Below are 20,590 nucleotides of genomic sequence, written 5' to 3'. Positions count from 1 at the left end.
ACTAGAGGTCCTAACGACAAGGGTTAACAAGGTAGAAAAGCAAGTGAGTGACATAGAAGACAAGTTGATGGCAAGGAGGGACTGAGGAAAAAAGAGAAAAACAATTAAAAGATCATGAGAATAGGTTAAGGGAAATAAATGACAGCCTCAGAAGGAAAAATCTACATTTATTTGGGGTTCCCGAGGGCGCCAAAAGGGACAGAGGTCCAGATTATGTATTTGAACAAATCATAGCTGAGAACTTTCCTAACTTGGGAAGGGAAAAGGCATTCAGATCCAGGAAATAGAGAGATCCCCCTAAAATCAGTAAAAACCGCTCAACACCTTGACATTTAATAGTGAAACGTGCAAATTCCAAAGATAAAGAGAAGAGCCTTAAAGCAGCAAGAGACAAGAAATCTTTCTTTTATGAGGAGAAATATTAGATTAACATCAGACCTCTCCACAGAGACCTGGCAGGCCATAAAGGGCTGGCAGGATATAGTCAGGGTCCTAAATGAGAAGAACATGCAGCTAAGAATACTTTATCCAGCAAGGTTCTCATTCAGAATAGAAGGAGAGATAAAGAGCTTCCAAGATAGGCAGAAACTGAAAGAATATGTGACCAGGAAGCCAGCTCTACAAGAAATACTAAGGGGGACTCTGTAATAGAAAGAGCAAGTCCAAGGAAACAATCCACAAAAACAGGGACTGATTAAGTATCATGATGACACTAAATTCATGTCTTTCAATAGTAACTCTGAACGTGAATGGGCTTGATGATCCCATCAAAAGGTGCAGGGTTTCAGACTGGATAAAAAAGCAAGACCCATTTATTTGCTGTCTACAAGAGACTCATTTTAGACCTAAGGACACCTCCAGCCTTAAAATAAAAAGTTGGAGAACCATTTACCATTCAAGTGGTCCTCAAAAAAAAAGCAGGGGTAGCCATCCTCATATCAGATAAATTAAAGTTTATCCCAAAGACTGTAGTAAGAGATGAGATGAAGAGGGACACTATATCATACTTCAAGGATCTATCCAACAAGAGGACCTAACAATCATGAATATTTATGCCCCGAATGCGGGAGCTGCCAAGTATATCAAACAATTAATAACCAAAGTTAAGACATACTTAGATAATAATACACTTATACTTGGAGACGTGAACACGGTGCTTTCTGCAATTGATAGATCTTATAAGCACATCTCTAAAGAAATAAGAGCTTTAAATGATACACTGGACCAGATGGATTTCACAGATATTTACAGAACTTTACATCCAAACGCAACTGAATACACATTCTTCTCAAGTGCACATGGAACTTTCCCCAGAATAGACCACATACTGGGTCACAAATCCAGTCTTAACCAATACCAAAAGATTGGGATTGTCCCCTGTGTATTTACAGACCATAATGCTTTGAAACTAGAACTAAACCACAAGAAGAAGTTTGGAAAGATTTTAAACACGTGGAGGTTAAAGACCATTCTGCTAAAAAGATGAAAGCGTCAACCAGGAAATTAGAGAAGAATTAAAAAGATTCATGGAACCTAATGAGAATGAAGATACAACCGTTCAAAATCTTTGGGATGCAGCAAAAGCAGTCCTGAGGGGGAAATACATCGCAATACAAGCATCCATCCAAAAACTGGAAAGAATTCAAATACAAAAGGTAACCTTGCACCTAAAGGAGCTGGAGAAGGAACAGCAAATGAAACCTTCATCAGCAGAAGACAATTAATAAAGATTCGAGCAGAACTCAATGAAATAGAGACCAGAAGAACTGTGGAACAGATCAACAAAACCAGGAGTTGGTTCTTTGAAAGAATTAATAAGATAGATAAACCATTAGCCAGCCTTATTAAACAGAAGAGAGAAAAGATTCAAATTAATAAAATCATGAATGAGAAAGGAGAGATCACCAGCAATACCAAGGAAATACAAACGATTTTAAAAACTTATTATGAGCAGCTATACGCCAATAAATTAGGCAATCTAGACCAATGGACGCATTTCTGGAAAACCACAAACTACCAAAACTGGAACAGGAAGAAATAGAAAACCTTAACAGGCCAATAACCAGGGAGGAAGTTGAAGCATTCATCAAAAACCTCCTAAGACACAAAAGTCCAGGGCCAGATGACTTCCCAGGGGAATTCTGTCAAAGTTTTAAAGAAGGAACCGTACCTATTCTACTAAAGCTGTTCTGAAAGATAGAAAGAGATGGAGTACTTCCAAACTCGTTCTATGAGGCCAGCATCACCTTAATTCCAAAACCAGACAAAGACCCCACCAAAAAGGAGAATTATAGACCAATATTCCTGATGAACACAGATGCAAAAATTCTCAACAAGATACTAACCAATAGGATCCAACAGTACATTAAGAAGATTATTCACCATGACGAAGTGGGATTTATCCCCAAGATGCAAGGCTGGTTCAACACTCATAAAGCAATCTATGTAATAGATCATATCAACAAGAGAAAAAACAAGGACTATATGATCCTCTCAATAGAGGCAGAGAAAGCATTTGACAAAATACAACATCCATTCTTGATCAAAACACTTCACAGTGTAGGGATAGAGGGAACATTCCTCAGCATCTTAAAAGCCATCTACTAAAAGCCCACAGCAGATATCATTCTCAATGGGGAAACACTGGGAGCCTTTCCCCTAAGATCAGGGACAAGACAGGGATGTCCACTCTCACCGCTGGTATTCAACATAGTACCAGAAGTCCAAGCCTCAGCAATCAGGCAACAAAAAGAAATAAAAGGCATTCAAATTGGCAAAGAAGAAGTCAAACTCTCCCTCTTCGCAGATGACATGAAAACCCAAAAGACTCCACCCCAAGATTGCTAGAACTCATACAGCAATTTGGCAGTGTGGCAGGATACAAAATCAATGCCCAGAAATCTTTTTTTATTATTATTTATGATAGTCACAGAGAGAGAGAGAGAGAGGCACAGGGACACAGGCAGAGGGAGAAGCAGGCTCCATGCACTGGGAGCCCGATGTGGGATTCGATCCCGGGTCTACCAGGATCACGCCCTGGGCCAAAGGCAGGCGCCAAACCGCTGCGCCACCCAGGGATCCCAATGCCCAGAAATCAGTGGCATTTCTATACACTAACAATGAGACTGAAGAAAGAGAAATTAAGGAGTCAATCCCATTTACAATTGCACCCAAAAGTATAAGATACCTAAGAATAAACCTAACCAAAGAGGTGAACGATCTATACCCTAAAAACTACAGAACGCTTCTGAAAGAAATGGAGGAAGACACAAAGAGATGAAAAAATATTCCATGCTCATGCATTGGAAGAATTACTATTGTGAAAATGTTGATGTTACCCAGGGCAATTTACACATTTAATGCAATCCCTATCGAATTCCATGGACTTTCTTCAGAGAGTTGGAACAAATCATCTTAAGATTTGTGTGGAATCAGAAAAGACCCCGAATAGCCTGGGGAATTTTAAAAAAGAAAACCATAGCTGGGGGCATCCCAATGCCAGATTTCAGGTTGTACTACAAAGCTGTGGTCATCAAGACAGTGTGGTCCTGGCACAAAAACAGACACATAGATCAATGGAACAGAATAGAGAACCCAGAAGTGAACCCTCAACTTTATGGTCAACTAATATTCCATAAAGGAGGAAAGACTATCCACTGGAAAAAAGACAGTCTCTTCAATAAATGGTGCTGGGAAAATTGGACATCCACATGCAGAATGAAACTAGACCACTCTCTTACACCAGACACAAAGATAAACTCAAAATGGATGAAAGATCTAAATGTGAGACAAGATTCCATCAAAACCCTAGAGGAGAACACAGGCAACACCCTTTTTGAACTTGGCCACAGCAACTTCTTGCAAGATACATCCATGAATGCAAGAGAAACAAAAGCAAAAATTAATTATTTGGACTTCATCAAGATAAGAAGCTTCTGCACAGCAAAAGAAACCGTCAACAAAACTAAAAGACAACCTACAGAATATGAGAATATATTTGCAAATGACGTATCAGATAAAGGGCTAGTTTCCAAGATCTATAAAGAACTTATTAAACTCAACACCCAAGAAACAAACAATCCAATCATGAAATGGGCAGAAGACATGAAGAGAAATCTCACAGAGGAAGACATAGACATGGCCAACATGCACATGAGAAAATGCTCTGCATCACTTGCCATCAGGGAAATACAAATCAAAACCACAATGAGATCCCACCTCACACCAGTGAGAATGGGGAAAATTAACAAGACAGGAAACCACAAATGTTGGAGAGGATGTGGAGAAAGGGGAACCCTCCACACTGTTGGTGGGAATGTGACCTGGTGCAGCCACTCTGGAAAACTGTGTGGAGGTTCCTCAAAGAGTTACAAATAGAGCTGCCCTATGACCCAACAATTGCACTGCTGGGGATTTACCCCAAAGATAAAGATGCAGTGAAATGCCGGGACACCTGCACCCCGATGTTTATAGCAGGAATGTCCACAATAGCCAAACTGTGGAAGGAGCCTCGGTGTCCATCGACAGATGAATGGATAAAGAAGATGTGGTTTATGTATACAATGGAATATTCCTCAGCCATTAGAAATGACAGATACCCACCATTTGCTTCGATGTGGATGGAACTGGAGGGTATTATGATGAGTGAAGTAAGTCAATCAGAGAAGGAAAAACATTATATGGTCTCATTCATTTGGGGAATATAAAAATTAGTGAAAGGGAATAAAAGGAAAGAAGAGAAAATGAGTGAAAATATCAGTGAGGGTGACAAAACATGAGAGACACCTAACTCTGGGAAAGGAACAAGAGGTAATGGAAGGGGAGGTGGGCGTGGGGTTGGGGTGACTGCATGATGGGCACTGAGAGGGGCACTTAGGATGAGCACTGGGTGTTCTGGTATATGTTGACAAATTGAACTCCAATAAAAAAAAATTTTAATTTTATTTCAGAAATAATAGCTGAAAATTTCCCTAATCTGGGAAATGAAACAGACATCCAGATCCAGGAGGTACAGAGAACTCCCATCAACATCAACAAAAGCAGGCCAATACCAAGGCATACCATAGTTACATTTGGGAAACCTGGTGATAACAAGAAAATGCTGGAAGCAGCAGGACAAAAAAAAACTCCTTAACTTATAAGGGAAGACCCATAAGGTTAGCTGCAGACCTCTCCACGGAAACCTGGCAAGCCCGAAAGGAGTGACGTGATATATTCAACGAGCTAAAAGTGGAAACTCTGCAGCCAAGAATACTCTCTCTAGCAAGGCTATCATTCAGAATAGGACAGATAAAGAGTTTCCCAGACAAACAAAAGCTAAAGGAGTTAGTAACCACTAAACCAGCCCTGCAAGAAATATTAAAGGGGGCTCTAAGTGGAAAGGAGAGACCAAAAATGACAAAGACAAGAAAGAATCAGAGAAATTCTCCAGGAACAATGACAGAACAAGTAGTAAAATGGCCATGGATACATATCTATTGATAATTACTCTGAATGTAAATGGACTAAGCACTCCAATCAAAAGGCATAGGGTGTCAAAAAAATAATCCAGTTAAAAAATGGGCAGCAGACATGAATAGACATTTTTCCAAAGAAGGCATGCAGATGGGCAACTGAGACATGAAAAGATGCTCAACATCACTCACCAGGGAAATACAAATCTGAACTATAGTAAGATATCACTTCACACCAGAATGGCTAAGAGGAACAATGCAGGAAACAACAGGTGTTGTTTCCCACACTGTGGGTTGGAATGCAATCTAGTGCAGCGATCTGGAAAACAGTATGGAGGGTCCTCAAAAAGCCAAAAATAGAGCTACCCTATGATCCAGCAATTGCACTACAGTTTACATCTTTTTACCTTAGGTATCCATTAACAAATTATTGTAGTTATAAGTGTTTTTAATGCATTTGTCTTTTAACCCTCATACTAGATTTATAAGTGATTACCCACTACTATGACATGAGAACATTCTGAATTTGATTATATATTTACCATTACCACTGAGATTCATACTTTTTTATGTTTTTTGGTTCCTAATAAGTGCCTTTTTAGGTTATAGAAGTCCCTTGAATATTTCTTGTAAGGCCAGTCTAGTGGTGATGATCTCCTTTAGCTTTTGCTTTTTCTGGAAAACTCTTATCTCTTCTTCAACTCTGAATGACAGCTTTGCTGGGTAGAGTATTCATAGTTGGAAGGTTTGTTTCTTTCATTTCTTGAATTGTGCCACTCTCTCCTAGCTTGCAAAGTTTCTGATGAAAAATCAGAAGATAGACTTATGGGGATTCCTTTATATATTTTTCTCTTACTTCTTTTAAGATTATCTCCTTGTTTTTAACTTTTGAGAGTTTAATTATATTGTGTCTCAGTGTAGGTCTCTTTGGGTTCCTCTTTTGGAGATTCCACGGGCTCTCTAGATGTAGCTGTCTCTTTCTCTAGGTTAGGGTTGTTTTCTGTTATTTTTCCAAATAAGCTTTCTGATCCTTTCTCTCTTCTCCTGGGACCCCTATAATGTGAATATTAGTCTCCTTGATGGAGTCTTGTAATTTCCTTAAGCTATCTTCACTCTTTTTCATTATTTTTTCTTTTTGCTTCTCTGATTGAATGAATTTGTCTTTTCTCTTTAAGTTTGCTGATATTTTCTTCCACTTTATCTAGTTGACTCTATTGACTTTTTTAACTCAGTTATTGTATTTTTCAGCTCTGATTTCTGTTTGGTACGTATTAATATATTCTGTTTCATTGGTGAAATTCTCACTTTTATCAGGGTATGTTTCTGGAGTTTTGTTGTTTTGTTTAGAACGTTTTCTTGTTTCTTCATTGTTCTTTCACTCTGTGTTGGTTTCTGCACATTAGAACCTCTCCCAGTCTTGACAGACTGGTCTTGTGTAGGAGGTGAATCTAAGCTCTTGGTTGTCTCTCAAACCTTTGATTTTCTAAGCCACTTTCCTTGTTTTTAGTGGGTTCCAGGAGTTGAAGGTGTGTCAAAACCTGTCAGACTCCCAAAGGGGGAGGATCTTAGTCAACACCTAGATGCAGGCTGATTGGAAGCCAGACCTTTGGTTAGCAGCTTTTATGCAAATATTCATAGCATACTACAGTATGCAAGCATTCTTTCCAGAGTGACTGGGGACTGTGCATTTCTATATGCTCCCTTTGCACTAAACCTCGGGTAGAGAACCAATTATGAAGCATTTCTTTGTTTATTACTGTCCTGTAGAATCTGGAAATAAAGCCCCTTGGCTGCCAGAGCAGGTGATCAATGGGTGTATCCTCTGGACAGCAGCCACGAAAGCCAGGGTCCTAGGCATGTATAGAAGCTCATTCCAGGGATACACCAGCGACCTGAAGTGGGCCAGAGGGAGGATGTGGGGATGGTGCCTGCTGGCTTTCCTCATCTCCACAGAGGATTGCAGTCTGCCCATAGATGCATGCCAAAACAGAAGCCTGACCTTCAGGAAGCAGCTTTTAAAGTATACAAATAGGCCTTTTTTAGAGAATGACTAGGATATACATGTTTCTGTCTACTCTCCCTGTGTGCTAGGCTTCAGGAATTTCCACAGTGAGTCTTCACAAGCCCATTAAGAACTGTGTTCTAGAATCCGACGGGTCTCATGAGACCTCATTGTCTTTCAAAGCTAGGTGTTTGGGGTGCCCATCCCTCATGCAGACATCTTAAAAGTTGGGGCACCAAATGTTGAATCCAAAATCTTCACTCCTCACAAAGAAGCTTGGTGTTGTAAGTTTCCTCCTGATTGCTACACCAAGAGTGGGTTTATGATAAAATTCTGTTTCAGCATGTTCTACCCATTTTGATGTGAATTTTTTCCTTATGTGCCCAATGTGTAGGAGTCACTCAGCTAGTTTCTGGATTTCTTGCAGAGGAAATTGTCCCATGTGTAGCTGTAGATTTGGTATGTACATGGGAGGAGGTGAGTTTGGGAGACTGCTATGTTGCCATCACTGACCAGAACCACCAGAACTATTTGTAATAGTCCCAAATTGGAAACTACTCAAATATCTATCAATACTAAAATGGATGGATAAGTTGTGGTATAGTTAGACAAAAATTCTATACAGCATGAAGTATAAATGATCTACTGCTACATAGCACAACAATGATAAATTTCCTAAATATAACATTAAATGAAAGAATCCAGACACAAAAGAGGACATACTGTAGTATATTAGTCATATAAAGTCTACAAACAGGCAAAACTAATCTTTGGTGACAGAAGTCATGATAGTAGTTATCCTTGGGTTAGGGGAAAGACAGATAGAAAAGGGGGACAAGAGAGTGTTCTGGGATATGGGTAATGATCTGTTTATTGGCCTGGACCCTAGTGATAGGGATGTGTTCACATCATGAAAATACATCAAGCTGGGGAGCCCGAGTGGCTCAGCGGTTTGGTGCTGCCTTCGGCCCAGGGCCTGATCCTGGAGACCCAAGATCGAGTTCCACATCAGGCTCCCTGCATGGAGCCTGCTTCTCCCTCTGCCTGTGTCTCTGCCTCTCTCTCTCTCTGTGTGACTCCCATGGATAAATAAATAAAATCTTTAAAAAAAGAGAAAATACATCAAGCCTATGATTTGTGTACTTATCTGTATATGTACTATACTTCAGTAAAAGGTTAACTTACCTTCAGTAAAAAAAGAAATCCAATATTTTCAGCAAAGGCTTTTCAGTGACTTCCCATAGTACTCAGAATAAAACCCAAAGTCCTTACATGGCTATTAAGGCTATACATGATCTGGCCCATTGTTACCTCCTCCACATCATTCCTTATCATTATTCCCCTTGCTTACTTAACTCCAGCCACATGGCCTTCTTGCTGTTCTGCAAACATAATAAAACTCCTTTCCATCCTAATGCTTTGTGCTTGCTCTTCCCTTTGCCTGGAACACTCTTCTCTCAGCTTGTCACTTTGTTGTTTTTTTCACCCGAGAAGTTCTAAGTCATTCTGTTAAAAAGAAAGCCTTGCTAGTATAACCTCTCTTGCCCACCTCAGCTTAGTGAATAGAAAGCTCAGATTTTTCCCCACTGCTTCTATAAAATTTGGCCAAGAGAATGTACTTTAAATAAGACATCATATCCTAAGGTGGGAGAAACCAGCTAGAACTTACTTCTATCTGCTACCCCCGGATTGTCCAAAGAAAAACAAAATATGGTCAAAAGGCAGTGGGGCTCCTCTCTGCAATCCTATATTCCTTTTTTTAAAGGATTTTATTTATTTATTCATGAGAGAGGCAGAGACACAGGCAGAGGGAGAAGCAGGCTCCATGCAGGAAGCCCAACATGGGACTCAATCCCGGGTCTCCAGGATCAGGCCCTGGCTGAAGGCAGCGCTAAACTGCTGAGCCACCCGGGCTGCCCACAATCCTATATTCCTAAGAGAACATTGACTTATTCTCACCTTATCTCTAGGACAAGTAATGAATATAGAGAAAGCCTGATGTAAAATTGCTCAATAAGCAATAGATGTCTTTAACATGTGTTTGAGGATATCTTTTCTTCTCATGATTTCATCTTAGATACAACAACTATGACAGAGCTGTCATCAATACTGTACCTTATGATGTTGTCCATCGTTGGTATACAGCACACCGGACTCTGACAATAGAGTTGAGGAGACCTGAGAATGAGTTTTGGGTCAAACTAAAGCCTGGCAGGGTGGGTGCCGAATTCTAAATATGTCAAGTAAGCTTGTTATACTGAAGCAGTGAAAATGGGTATGTATTTAATATGTGAGTCACAGTCTTGCAAAGATAAAAAAGAAGAGTCCTGGGTATTGGCTCTGGTTCTGCCACTCACTGAATGACCTGGAAACAGTTCCCACACCATATGTAGCATCAGTGACTCAGTGGCTCTGTATGTATAATGAGGGGGTTGAGCTAGATAATCCCTAAGGGTCCTTCTAGCTCCTTTTTAATTTTTTTTGGCTCTTGATATATCCTCTGAATGAAGAAAATCTTCAGCTTAGCATAAAATATAACGAAATAGTGTAACTTTTTGAAAAAGTATATATTAAATATTAAATAGAAAAGAAAATGAAGCCAGTTATCTGATTTTCTTTGATAAGAATAATTACTCAAGAAACATAAGCTCCTCAAGGTGCAGGGCCTGATTATCTACTGTTGCCTTTGTAACTACCACCCTGCCTCCTACAGGGCTATACACATCCTAATTTCCAAATGCTTGTTTAATCTCAAGAAAGATATCCCATTGAATGTAACCAGAGAACAATCTAAAGCTTTTAAGTGATCTCTTCTGATTTAGAGTTCTGTTGGTCTGCTTTTGTTCTGATGGTGTTTTTTTTTTCTCTTTTTTCCCATTCACAGGTCCTATTTATAGACAACTGGCGTGTCCTACATGGCAGGGAATCCTTCACTGGCTACCGCCAACTCTGTGGCTGCTATTTAACAAGGGATGATGTATTAAACACTGCTCGTCTCTTGGGGCTTCAGGCTTAGAATTGACAACATTAGAATTATGAACACACCTGGCACCCTGGCTACCAGAATTTCATATCAGCAAAATAATATTATGTCAAAACCTGCATCAAACTGTCTCCTTATCCCATCACGCAAAACAGAAGTTGCAACTAGATCAGTTAAAAAGAAATGCATTTTAGGAACAAAGTCTTTATAAGGCAGCAATTTGTAAAATGTTTGGTCTTAAGACACCTTAACATTCTTAAAAGTCCTTGAGGACCCCAAAGAGTTCTTGGATTTGGGTTATATCTATTGATACTAACTGTATCAATAGATACAGTTCTAAGACTGAGCAATATTAAAATTCAAGAACACAAAATCACACTTCCCTCAGTATCAGAGAGATGACATCATCACATGTCATATAGCCTTTGGAAAAATCCTCTGTACATTTACGAGGTAATAAGAATGAAAAAGGTAAATATCATCTTAGTGTTATGATAAAAAATAGTTTTTAATCCACAGGGCCACTAAAAGTGTCTCAAGGATCCCTATCCCTCCAGGTGTCTTCAGACCACTCCTTAAGAACCAATGGCCTGGAGGATACCTTAAGGTAAAGGATGTAAAGGATCACCTGTGGATTAAAGAGTTTAGCTGAAATCCTAGATTTATATCTACAGTGTCCTAGAACTAAGATATCGTAGAAATTGCTTGATAGCACAAGCTCAGTGATAAGGTAGTAACTGAATTCAAACACAGTGTTTTATCTTACAAGAAGGGCTATCTCCATCCAAATCATCTCTTGAAGAGTTAAAATAGGAAGTCACAATAGCTCCTGTGGAATAAATCCACCAGTTCAATAACTCTGTGAGGGATAATTGCAGAAATATTTTAGAGACATCTGAGGTTCCATATGATAATCCATAGTCTGTAAGACTGTTCAGTGAACTCATCATGACAGATGTTGTGCCTCCAAAGAACTGGAAATTACTATCCAATTTTGCATTTTTGCTTTTGATGGAATTTAGAATGCAATCTGTTTCCTCCATTTCTGCTGATCTTTTTTTCTTTACTTAAAATACTATACATGTTAACTGCTAAGATTTGACTGGGTTAAGTATAATACCTTGTTTCTTTTCTTTTTAATGGCTTCATTTATATATGGATGGAGATACAGAGAGATGAGTATGAGGCTTATTTTCCCCTAGCTTCCATTGAAAGTGAAACTGTAAAATAACTGCATTGACCACTGTAGAATGATGAAGGAGAATCCAGGCTAGGATGTGCAGAAGAGGGAAAAAAGCACTATTGGTGAGGATAGAAGTCACAAAGCAAAGTCAGTACTCTGACAGAGAAGAGAGTCTAATCTGATGTTCACAAAAAGTGCCTAGTTCACATTTAGGAGTTTATGCATTATCTTTTGGACTCACCCAGTGCTCTAAAATATGTTCTCTGAATATTTCTGCATTTTATTTATACTATGTAGGATCTTTAGGCGCCTTCATGAAATCTGTTTTCTTTAGGTCAGAGAGGATTTATAATAAAGTCTAGGTCTTAAAGAATATATATACCTGTTAGCAATCAGAACAGAAGTAACATTTTTACATGCAATCTATTCTCCCTACTGTTAGGTACTCCTAAAACATGTCACCATTAGTCTTCATCAGGATATTTACCCTTTTTGGAATTTTGCTTAACTTAGCCTTCAAAATTACATTTTAACTGTAGTCAGCATTAATTTATAACAAGCAAAGGGCATATTCAGGGTCCTGGAGAGAGAAGGATACAGATCAATCTTCTCCTTCACTGAAGGACTTCCTTTACCTTCTGTTTCCCCTGGGACCTTGATTCATTAATTATTTCACAGTCACTTTTCTAAATTTTCAATCCATACTTTTCTACAATATACTCCCTTCAAAGGAAGAAAGAGAGAAGGGAACTGAGTGCTGATCATGATGCATTGAAAACTTTCTTTGTGAGATGTTTCTTTTTTACATCTTTCTAGTGTCCCTGAATATGTACGCCTGAGTCTATGTCCACCAAGCTCAGCACATAACATAGTCATTTCACAATACAAATTTGTTAGAATAAGGATAAATTTATGAATCCATTTCAAACAAAATTACCAGATACTACCATGTTCTCTGTTAATTATGTCCTTTTGTGTTTGACAGTTAACCAGCACTGAATTTTGTTTACCTTCCTCTACAATGACAAACCATTCAAGTGTGTTCAGGACTGAAGGATTTCCTGGACTGCAGAACTTAGTGCTAAAACTGGGAAAGTCCCACATAAACCCTACCTTCTTGCTGCTAGCTATGTCTTTTTCTTTAGCGTTCATAACTGGTTCCCATTTCTATCCAAGTGCTTGTGAATCACAACCTGTGTAGTACATAATGAAAAGGAAAAAAGAAGGGCACCAGAGTGGCTCAGTTGGTTAAGTGTCTGCCTTCAGCTCAGGTCATGATCTTAGGGTCTTGAGATTGAGTCCCATATTGGGCTCCCTGCTCAGCCAAGAATCTGATTCTCCCTGTACCCTCCCATCTTCTTCCTCTACGCTGCTCATGCTTTCTCTCTCTCTCTCTCATACTGTCTCTCTCTCAAATAAATAAATAAGACCTTTTTTAAAAAAAGGAAAGGAAAAAAAGATATATGAACTATGCTGTGTTGTGGTGGTTACCAAAGTAGGTCAGCAGTAGCAGCAGCAGCAGCAGCAGCATTTGAACACTTGTTAGAAATGAAAATTCTTAGGCCCCACAACAGACTTACTAAATCAGAAACTGTAGAGGTGGAAGCCAGCAGTTTGCGTTTCAGCAAGCCCTCTAGGAGATTCTGGTGCCTGCCAAAATATGAGAACCACTGAAGGGAAGAGCCTTATTGCTGAGTTTTAGACCCTATTTTGAGCTACAGTTTGCTCCTCTTCATTTTATTTTTTTAATATTTTATTTGTTTATTTGAGAAAGAGACAGAGATAGTGACAGAGAGAGCAAGAGAGAGCAAAAGAAAGAGAATGCACAAGCAGGGAAGAGAGGAAGAAGAAGGTTCCACACTGACCAGGGAACCTGACATGGGGCTCGACACAGGGCTTGACATGGGGCTCGATCCCAGGACCCTGAGATCATGACCTGAGCCAAAGGCAGATACTTAGCCAACTGAGCCACCTAGGCGCCCCCTCTTCTTCACTTTAAAATGGAGGCCTTGGACTGCGCAACACCTAAAGGCTCTGTCACTCTATAATTTTGTTTGACCTCATAGCTTAAGTTATCTCATATGAATGGAGTAAGGAAAATACCTATATCATAGGTTTTTCTAGCAAATTTGTGATTCTTAAGTAAGATGTTTGCAGCACATAATAATGACCAATAACAACAGCTAACTCTTTCATAGTGCTTTCTGTGTGCCAGACATTGTTATGACTGCTTTTAATCCCCACAGCAACCATACCCCTATTTTATGAATGAAGAAATAAAGGCAATGAGAGATTAAGCAGTTTAGCCAAGGTCACATGGCTAAATAAGTGTCAGACTTTGGATTAGAATTTCAAACACCTGGCCACAGAGACAGTGCTTTTCATTAATATGCTATAGTCCAAAATAAATGTTAATTCCTTCCCCATTGTCCTTATTCCAACAATATTTACAGTCTAGCTGACCATTCAGATGGTAATCATCATCTGCACTATTAAGTTCCTGCCAATAAATTCTTAAGAGTACCATGAGACGATCCAGATGTTTTGCAAATAGTTTGTAAATATCCACCAAACCCCCCTACGTTTTTTTTTAAGTGTTTTTCACTAATTTTTCTTCTTCCAAAGGTAGAAGATGATAGAAAGACATCAATCCATTCAGCATTTTTCCTTCTTTCCACACTCTTCTGGAATATGTCAGTTGTTAGGATCAAAACCATTTTTTTTAAGATTTTATTTATATATTCATGAGCAACACAGAGAGAGCAACCGCTGTGCCACCGGGGCTGCCCAGATCAAAACCATTTTATGGCATATTCATATCACTGCCCCCATGGAGCTCTTAGGCATATTGGAGATCCACTCACACAGTCAGCTGGTGGCTTCGTTGTGAAGTCAGATTATGTCTGCGTCCTTGCCTCCTTAGGCCTACAGCTCACCAGAGCCAAAGACCCTGGCATATATGGTTGTAGTTCTTTTCTTGTTCTTTTTTGTTGTTGTCAGATCTACATTCGGGGGTTGGTGGGTTTGCAGGTAGTTGATCCTACTCCTTGGCTTTAAGCAGTGGACCTGGCCTTTGTCCTCCATCTTGGTCAGAATACTTTTGGATCACTCAGCATATAAAAATCAGTTTGATCAATGGAATCTAAGCTTCCTTTCTGGAAAAAATCATCAGGCAACTTTTACAATTGTGAAGATCATCTTAAACCGTGTTTGTTTGTATCCTACAGTTTCATAGTGGTATTCTAGCCTACTTTTTAAGGGTAAACGAGCATGGTAATGTATCCTGTGCATAAGCAAAGATCACTGGGTCAATGCTATGTGAACCTATGAAGTCAGTGAAGGTTTTTCTCTTCTAGCCCCGCCTTTCTCTGTGGTCTGTCCTTTGTCCTATCAATGATGGTCACTCCCTCCAATTCAAGTGCTCAATATCCTCTCATCTTCTGCTTTCTAGATCCCTCTCCAATGCCTTGACTGAGCAGTGTAGTGTCATAGAAAGGGCATGGACTTGGACCAAACTGGGTTTGAATTCCATCTTTGCCTCTGACTAGCCTGGCGAATTTGGGGAAGCTACTTTCCTTCCTTGAGCCTGTTTCTTCATCTGCAAACTAATGCCTATAAATGTCATCTACCTGAGAAAGCTGTGATGAAGAATGAAATGAGGTCATATGTATAAAGTGTATACCATAGTGAGCAGCACACAGTAAATACTCAGTAATTAATAGTTGTTTATCTTTGTCACCGATGTCATTTGAGCAAATAGAAGGGAACAAGGCTAGTCTGTGTGTTTGACAGACATCAGCATTCTACTTAGAGAAAGGCAATGAGAGTCAGAATTGGAAAAATTTGTGGAAATGCTAGGGGTCAAGGAGAGTAAACAGATCATGAAATGCACACATATTGGCAGAGCATTCCAGCATGGCCTGAGAGTTTGTAGGTAGGAAGTTGTCTTGAGTAGGTGGTGCAGGAGCTGAGAGCCGAAAGGGCAGAATGGATCAGAGAGAAAGGTCAAGGTGTGGATCAGAGATCTTGCTGAGGCAAGAAGAGTGTTTTAGGGGACGTGGCTTCATAACAAAGGTGATAGGGTAAATGAGGCAGGTAGGCAGATACCCATGCCTGCAATGATGTATAGTTAAGGAAGAACATGTACTTCCACGTGCGAGTTCACCACCTCCCAAAACCCCAGTGAAACTACTATAAAATGATATTTAAGGGATCCCTGGGTGGCGCAGCGGTTTGGCGCCTGCCTTTGGCCCAGGGCGCGATCCTGGAGACCCGGGATCGAATCCCACATCGGGCTCCCGGTGTATGGAGCCTGCTTCTCGCTCTGCCTCTCTCTCTCTCTCTCTCTGTGTGTGACTATCATGAATAAGTAAATAAAATCTTTAAAAAAATAAAAAATAAAAAAATGATATTTAAAAGGATTGGAAGAGCAGGAAATGAAGCAACGACTAAATTTTGAATGCTGAAAAGCAGGTGGATGAATAGTAATTGACTTAGCAGACCTAGAAAGACCACAAACTAGGAATTTTAACCCTTAGCAGGAGAAGCCAAAAACCAACCTCATTTATTACCCATTCTTCCATCCGACCCGCAATAATCTTCAAAAGCTAAAACAGGTAACTCTGGAAGTGGAGATGGGTGGTGGGTACCCAAATAATGAGGTTTGTTTAAAAACTTTTTGAGATTTCCAAATCTCCTCCTGCATTTGATACTTGACTAAACTGGGGATCTGCCCCTTCCCTGCCCTGACAGAAGTCTGGAGTGTTAGTTCCTGAAAAGGAGAGCACTCTGGACTGGGAGTTCCTATACCCAGCCAAGGGCTGGAATCTCATATTAAAAACAGAAGGGTTAATTGGAGATATGCATCCTGAAAGTTGTAAATCGCCATCCTTATCCACCTCTGACTAAAATTTTAGCAGCTGGAAGATTCTTTTGTGGGCCATTGAGCAACTCAAAAGAAAAATATCTAAGAATATTGACACTAAAGAGCCCCAAAAAGAACCCAGCTGGATTACTCCATGGTGAGGCTCATAGTATGATATTGGGGGTACATGGGGGAAGAAGGAGACCCATCTAGTTCGATATTTATTATTAAAAATGCAGGGGAGAGCTAAGATGGCAGCATAGTAAGAGAACCCGAGGCTTGTCTCCTCCCTCAAACACAACTAGATAACTATCAAATCATTCTAAATGCCCCAGAAATTAACCTGAAGACTGAGAGAATAACCTCCACAATTAAAGGGAGAGAAAAAAACCACATCGAAGAAGGTAGAAAGTGTGGAGACATGGTTTGGAGGAGAAAAATCACAAGATCTGCAGAGGAAAAGGAGCTATGGTTGTGGAGAAAGGTGAGAGAGAATGGAGCATCAGGGGAACACACAAGGAGAACACTTCCCCCAAAACCATTGGCTGGGAAAAGGAGAGGGGCTAATTTTTGTGAGTTCTGAAACCAGCAGGGCTTAAAAACTAGCATTTTAAAGATAGGTGGGCTTGGCTGGGATAGAGCCTTGAGGGCACTGCCCTACTGCTGGAGAGAACACAGGCAAACAACCCTGAGAAAGATGGCATGGAAACAACAATCTGGGAACACCTGTGGCACAGAGAAGGTGACTATCTGTTCTTGGAGAGTATCCCTGGTCCCTGAGAGGTAGCATTCATAGAGACACCTCTCTGGGGACAAAGGAGCCAGCTGGTGCCATTTCCCTCCCCCATCCTTCAACAAAAACACAGAGCCACCTGCAGAGGGCAGCTTGGCCCTGACACTGGTTGCCTAGCCTGCTTGCTCCAGGTCCCACACCCCTGCACTCTGGCACAACCACCCTTCTCAGTCAAACCTGCCTCAGTCCCAGAGTGGTGAGACATTCCCCTAGAAAACCAGCACAGGCCCCTGCCCACACGATGTCTCTAAAGCCTAGAGATTTATTTTTTTAAGATTTTATTTATTTATTCGAGAAACATAGAGAAAGAGGCAGAGACACGGGCAGAGGGAGAAGCAGGCAGAGGGAGAAGCAGGCTCCATGCCAGAAGCCCGATGTGGGACTCGATCCCGGGTCTCCAGGATCAGGCCCCGGGCTGAAGGTGGTGCTAAACTGCTGAGCCACTTGGGCCGCCCTAAAGCCTGGAGATTTAAAAGTCAGCAGGCTAGGCAGATAGAGCCCAAAAGGTATAGTGATGTTTCTGGAGAGAAGGCAGGCAAACAACCCGGAGGCAGACAGTGTGGAAAGAGCAATCTGAAAAACAACTGGCCCACATAGTGGTGGGGATTATTCACTCTTCTTGGGGTGCATGCCTGAGAGCAGTGGGCCCAGAGACCCCTCTCCAGGGACAAAGTTGCTGGCTGGTGCCATTGCCTTCCCCCACCCCTCAGCGTAAACATGGAACCACCTTTGGTAAATAGCACAGTGCCTAACTGTGCTTTGGTAAATAGCACTGGCTGCCTAACATGCTTACACCAGGTCCCATACCCCTGTGCTCTGCTGCTACTGCCCTTGTTGGTCAAGTTTGCCTCAATACCAGCATGGTGTCCCCTTCCCCAAAAAACCAGCAGAAACTCCCGCCCACACCATGTCTCCTGGTCAGAGGTTTCTGCAAGGCTTCAGTTCTAGTAGAAGTGGTATCAGTTCTCATTTAACAAGCGGACCAGAGCACCCCTAGTTAAAACTCACCACATTCTGGCCAAGGCCCAAACACTACCCACTTCAGGCAAAGAGAGCCTCTGCAGACGACTAGCCTGAAGAACAGAGCAGCCAAAATGCAGCAGAATGCACACTACACACACCACAGACATTCCCTGAAGTGGCAGGCCCTGGACACTATGTGACTTATTCTTCATAAAGCCATCACTCTCAGGAACAAGAAACATAATAGGCTTATCTAACACAGGGAAAAAGACAGAGACTTAGAAAAAAATCCCGGGACAGAGAAATTCATCCCAAATGAAACAAGATAGGTGATGCCACAGATCTCAGTGAAACAAAGGTAAGTAACATGCCTGATGGCGAATTTAAAGCAACAATCATAAGAACACTTGCTGAGCTTAAGAATGGAAGACTTCAGAGAGGCCTTACATCAGAGATAAGAGTTTTAAAAAGACAATCAGAAATGAAAAATGCAATAACTGAGATTCAAAATACACTTGATGCAATGAACAGGAGCACAGAAGAAGCAGAGGAATAAATAGGTGATATGGAACATAAAATAATGGAAAATGATGAAGTTGAGAAAAGAAGCATTATGGAATACAAGAGTAGAATTATGGAACTCAGTAATTCATTCCATCAAACATAATAACATTCATATTCTAGGAGATGCACAAGAAGGAAAGAAAAGGGAGCAGAACATTCATTTCAGGAAATAATAGCCGAAAACTTCCCTATTTGGGGAAGGAAACAAACATCTAGATCCAGGAAACACAGAAAATTTTTATAAAAATCAACAAAAGCAGGCGAATACCAAGGTCAATATTCTAGCTAAATTGAGAAAATCTAGTGATAAAGGAAAAAATTTAAAAGCAGCAGGCAAAAGAAGTCCTTCACTTACAAGGAAAAACCCATAAGACTAGTTGGAGATTTCTCAACAGAAAACTTGGCCGAGAGAGAGTAGCATGTATATTCAAAGTGCTGAATGGGAAAAATCTGCAGCCAAGGATATTCTCTCTAGCAAGTCTAGAGATTTAGAGTAGAAGGAGAGATAGTTTCCCAGACAAAAACTAAAGGAGTTAGTGGCCACTAAACCAGCCCTGCAATAAATATCACAGGAGACTCTCTTAGTGGGAAGGACAGACCAAATGTGTCAAAGACAAGAAAGGATCAGAGAAAATCTCCAGAAACAATGACAATACAAGTAATAAAATGGCAATAAATACATATCTATCAATAATTACCCTGAATGTAAATGCACTAAGTAAACTCTCCAATCAAAAGACACAGGGTGTCAGAATGCATTAAAAAAAGACCCATCTATATGTGGCCTACAAGACTCATTTTAGACCTAAAGATATCTGCAGACTGAAAGCAAGGGGGTGGAGAATGATTTATTGTGCTAACGGACGTGAAAGAAAGGTGGAGTAGCAGTACTTATACCACACAAAATACATTCTAAACCAAAGATTGTAACAACAGATGAAGAAGGTGCTGTATCGTAGTACAGGGGACTATCCAACAAGAAGATCTAACAATTGTAAATATTGATGCCCCTAACTTGGAGGCACCCAAATATATGAAAGGATTAATAACAAACATAAAGGAACTCATTGATAATAATACAATCATAGTAGGGGACTTTTTAGCTCCCCACTTAGAGCAATGACCAGATCATCTGAACAGAAAACCAACAAGGAAACCATGGCTTTGAATGACACGCTGGACCAGATGGACCTCGCAGATATATCCAGAGCATTCCATCCTAAAGCAGCAGAATACACATTCATTTCGAGTACACATGGGACATTCTCCAGAACAGATCACATACTGGGTCACAAAGAACGTCTCAACAAGTACTAAAATATTGGGGTCATACCGTGCCTGTTATCTGACCACAACACTGTGAAACTGGAAGTCAAACACAAGAAAAAAAAACTTGGGAAGACCACAAATACATGCAGGTCAAACAACATGGTACTAGGCAATGAATGGGTCAACTGGGAAATTAAAGAAGAAATTTTTAAGCATACATGGAAACAAATGAAAATGAAAACACAGTAGTCTAAAACCTTTCAGATAGGGTAAAAGTGGTCCTAAGATGGAAGTATATTGCATTACAGGCCTACCTTAACAAGCAAGAAAAATCTCAAAGAAACAACCTAACCCCTAAAGGAGCTAGAAAAAGAACAACAAATGAAGTGTAACACCAGCAGAAGAAGGTAAATAAGAGATTAGAACAGGAATAAATGATACGATAACTAAAACAACAGTAGAAGAGATCAATGAAACAGGAGCTGGTTATGTGAAAAAAAAGTAATACAATTGATA

General features: G+C 40.3%; 1 protein-coding gene across 3 annotated transcripts in view; it reads left to right on the top strand.

Annotated features, from left to right (window-relative positions):
- TMLHE (trimethyllysine hydroxylase, epsilon) overlaps positions 1-12,747 on the top strand; it is a 116,243-nt gene extending 103,496 nt beyond the window's left edge. For all 3 annotated transcript variants that reach the window (XM_038588759.1, XM_038588758.1, XM_038588757.1), the window contains 2 exons: positions 9,533-9,671; positions 10,340-12,747. In XM_038588759.1, coding sequence (XP_038444687.1) covers positions 9,533-9,671; positions 10,340-10,471 — 271 coding nt within the window. In that variant the 3' untranslated portion in view covers positions 10,472-12,747. The remainder of the gene's footprint in view (positions 1-9,532; positions 9,672-10,339) is intronic.
- Positions 12,748-20,590: the final 7,843 nt, after the last annotated feature.

Source organism: Canis lupus, chromosome X (assembly GCF_011100685.1).
Source record: "Canis lupus familiaris isolate Mischka breed German Shepherd chromosome X, alternate assembly UU_Cfam_GSD_1.0, whole genome shotgun sequence".
Lineage (NCBI taxonomy): Eukaryota > Metazoa > Chordata > Mammalia > Carnivora > Canidae > Canis > Canis lupus.
The sequence above is the reverse complement of the archived record's forward strand: the minus strand, read 5'-3'. Positions and strand labels throughout refer to the sequence as shown.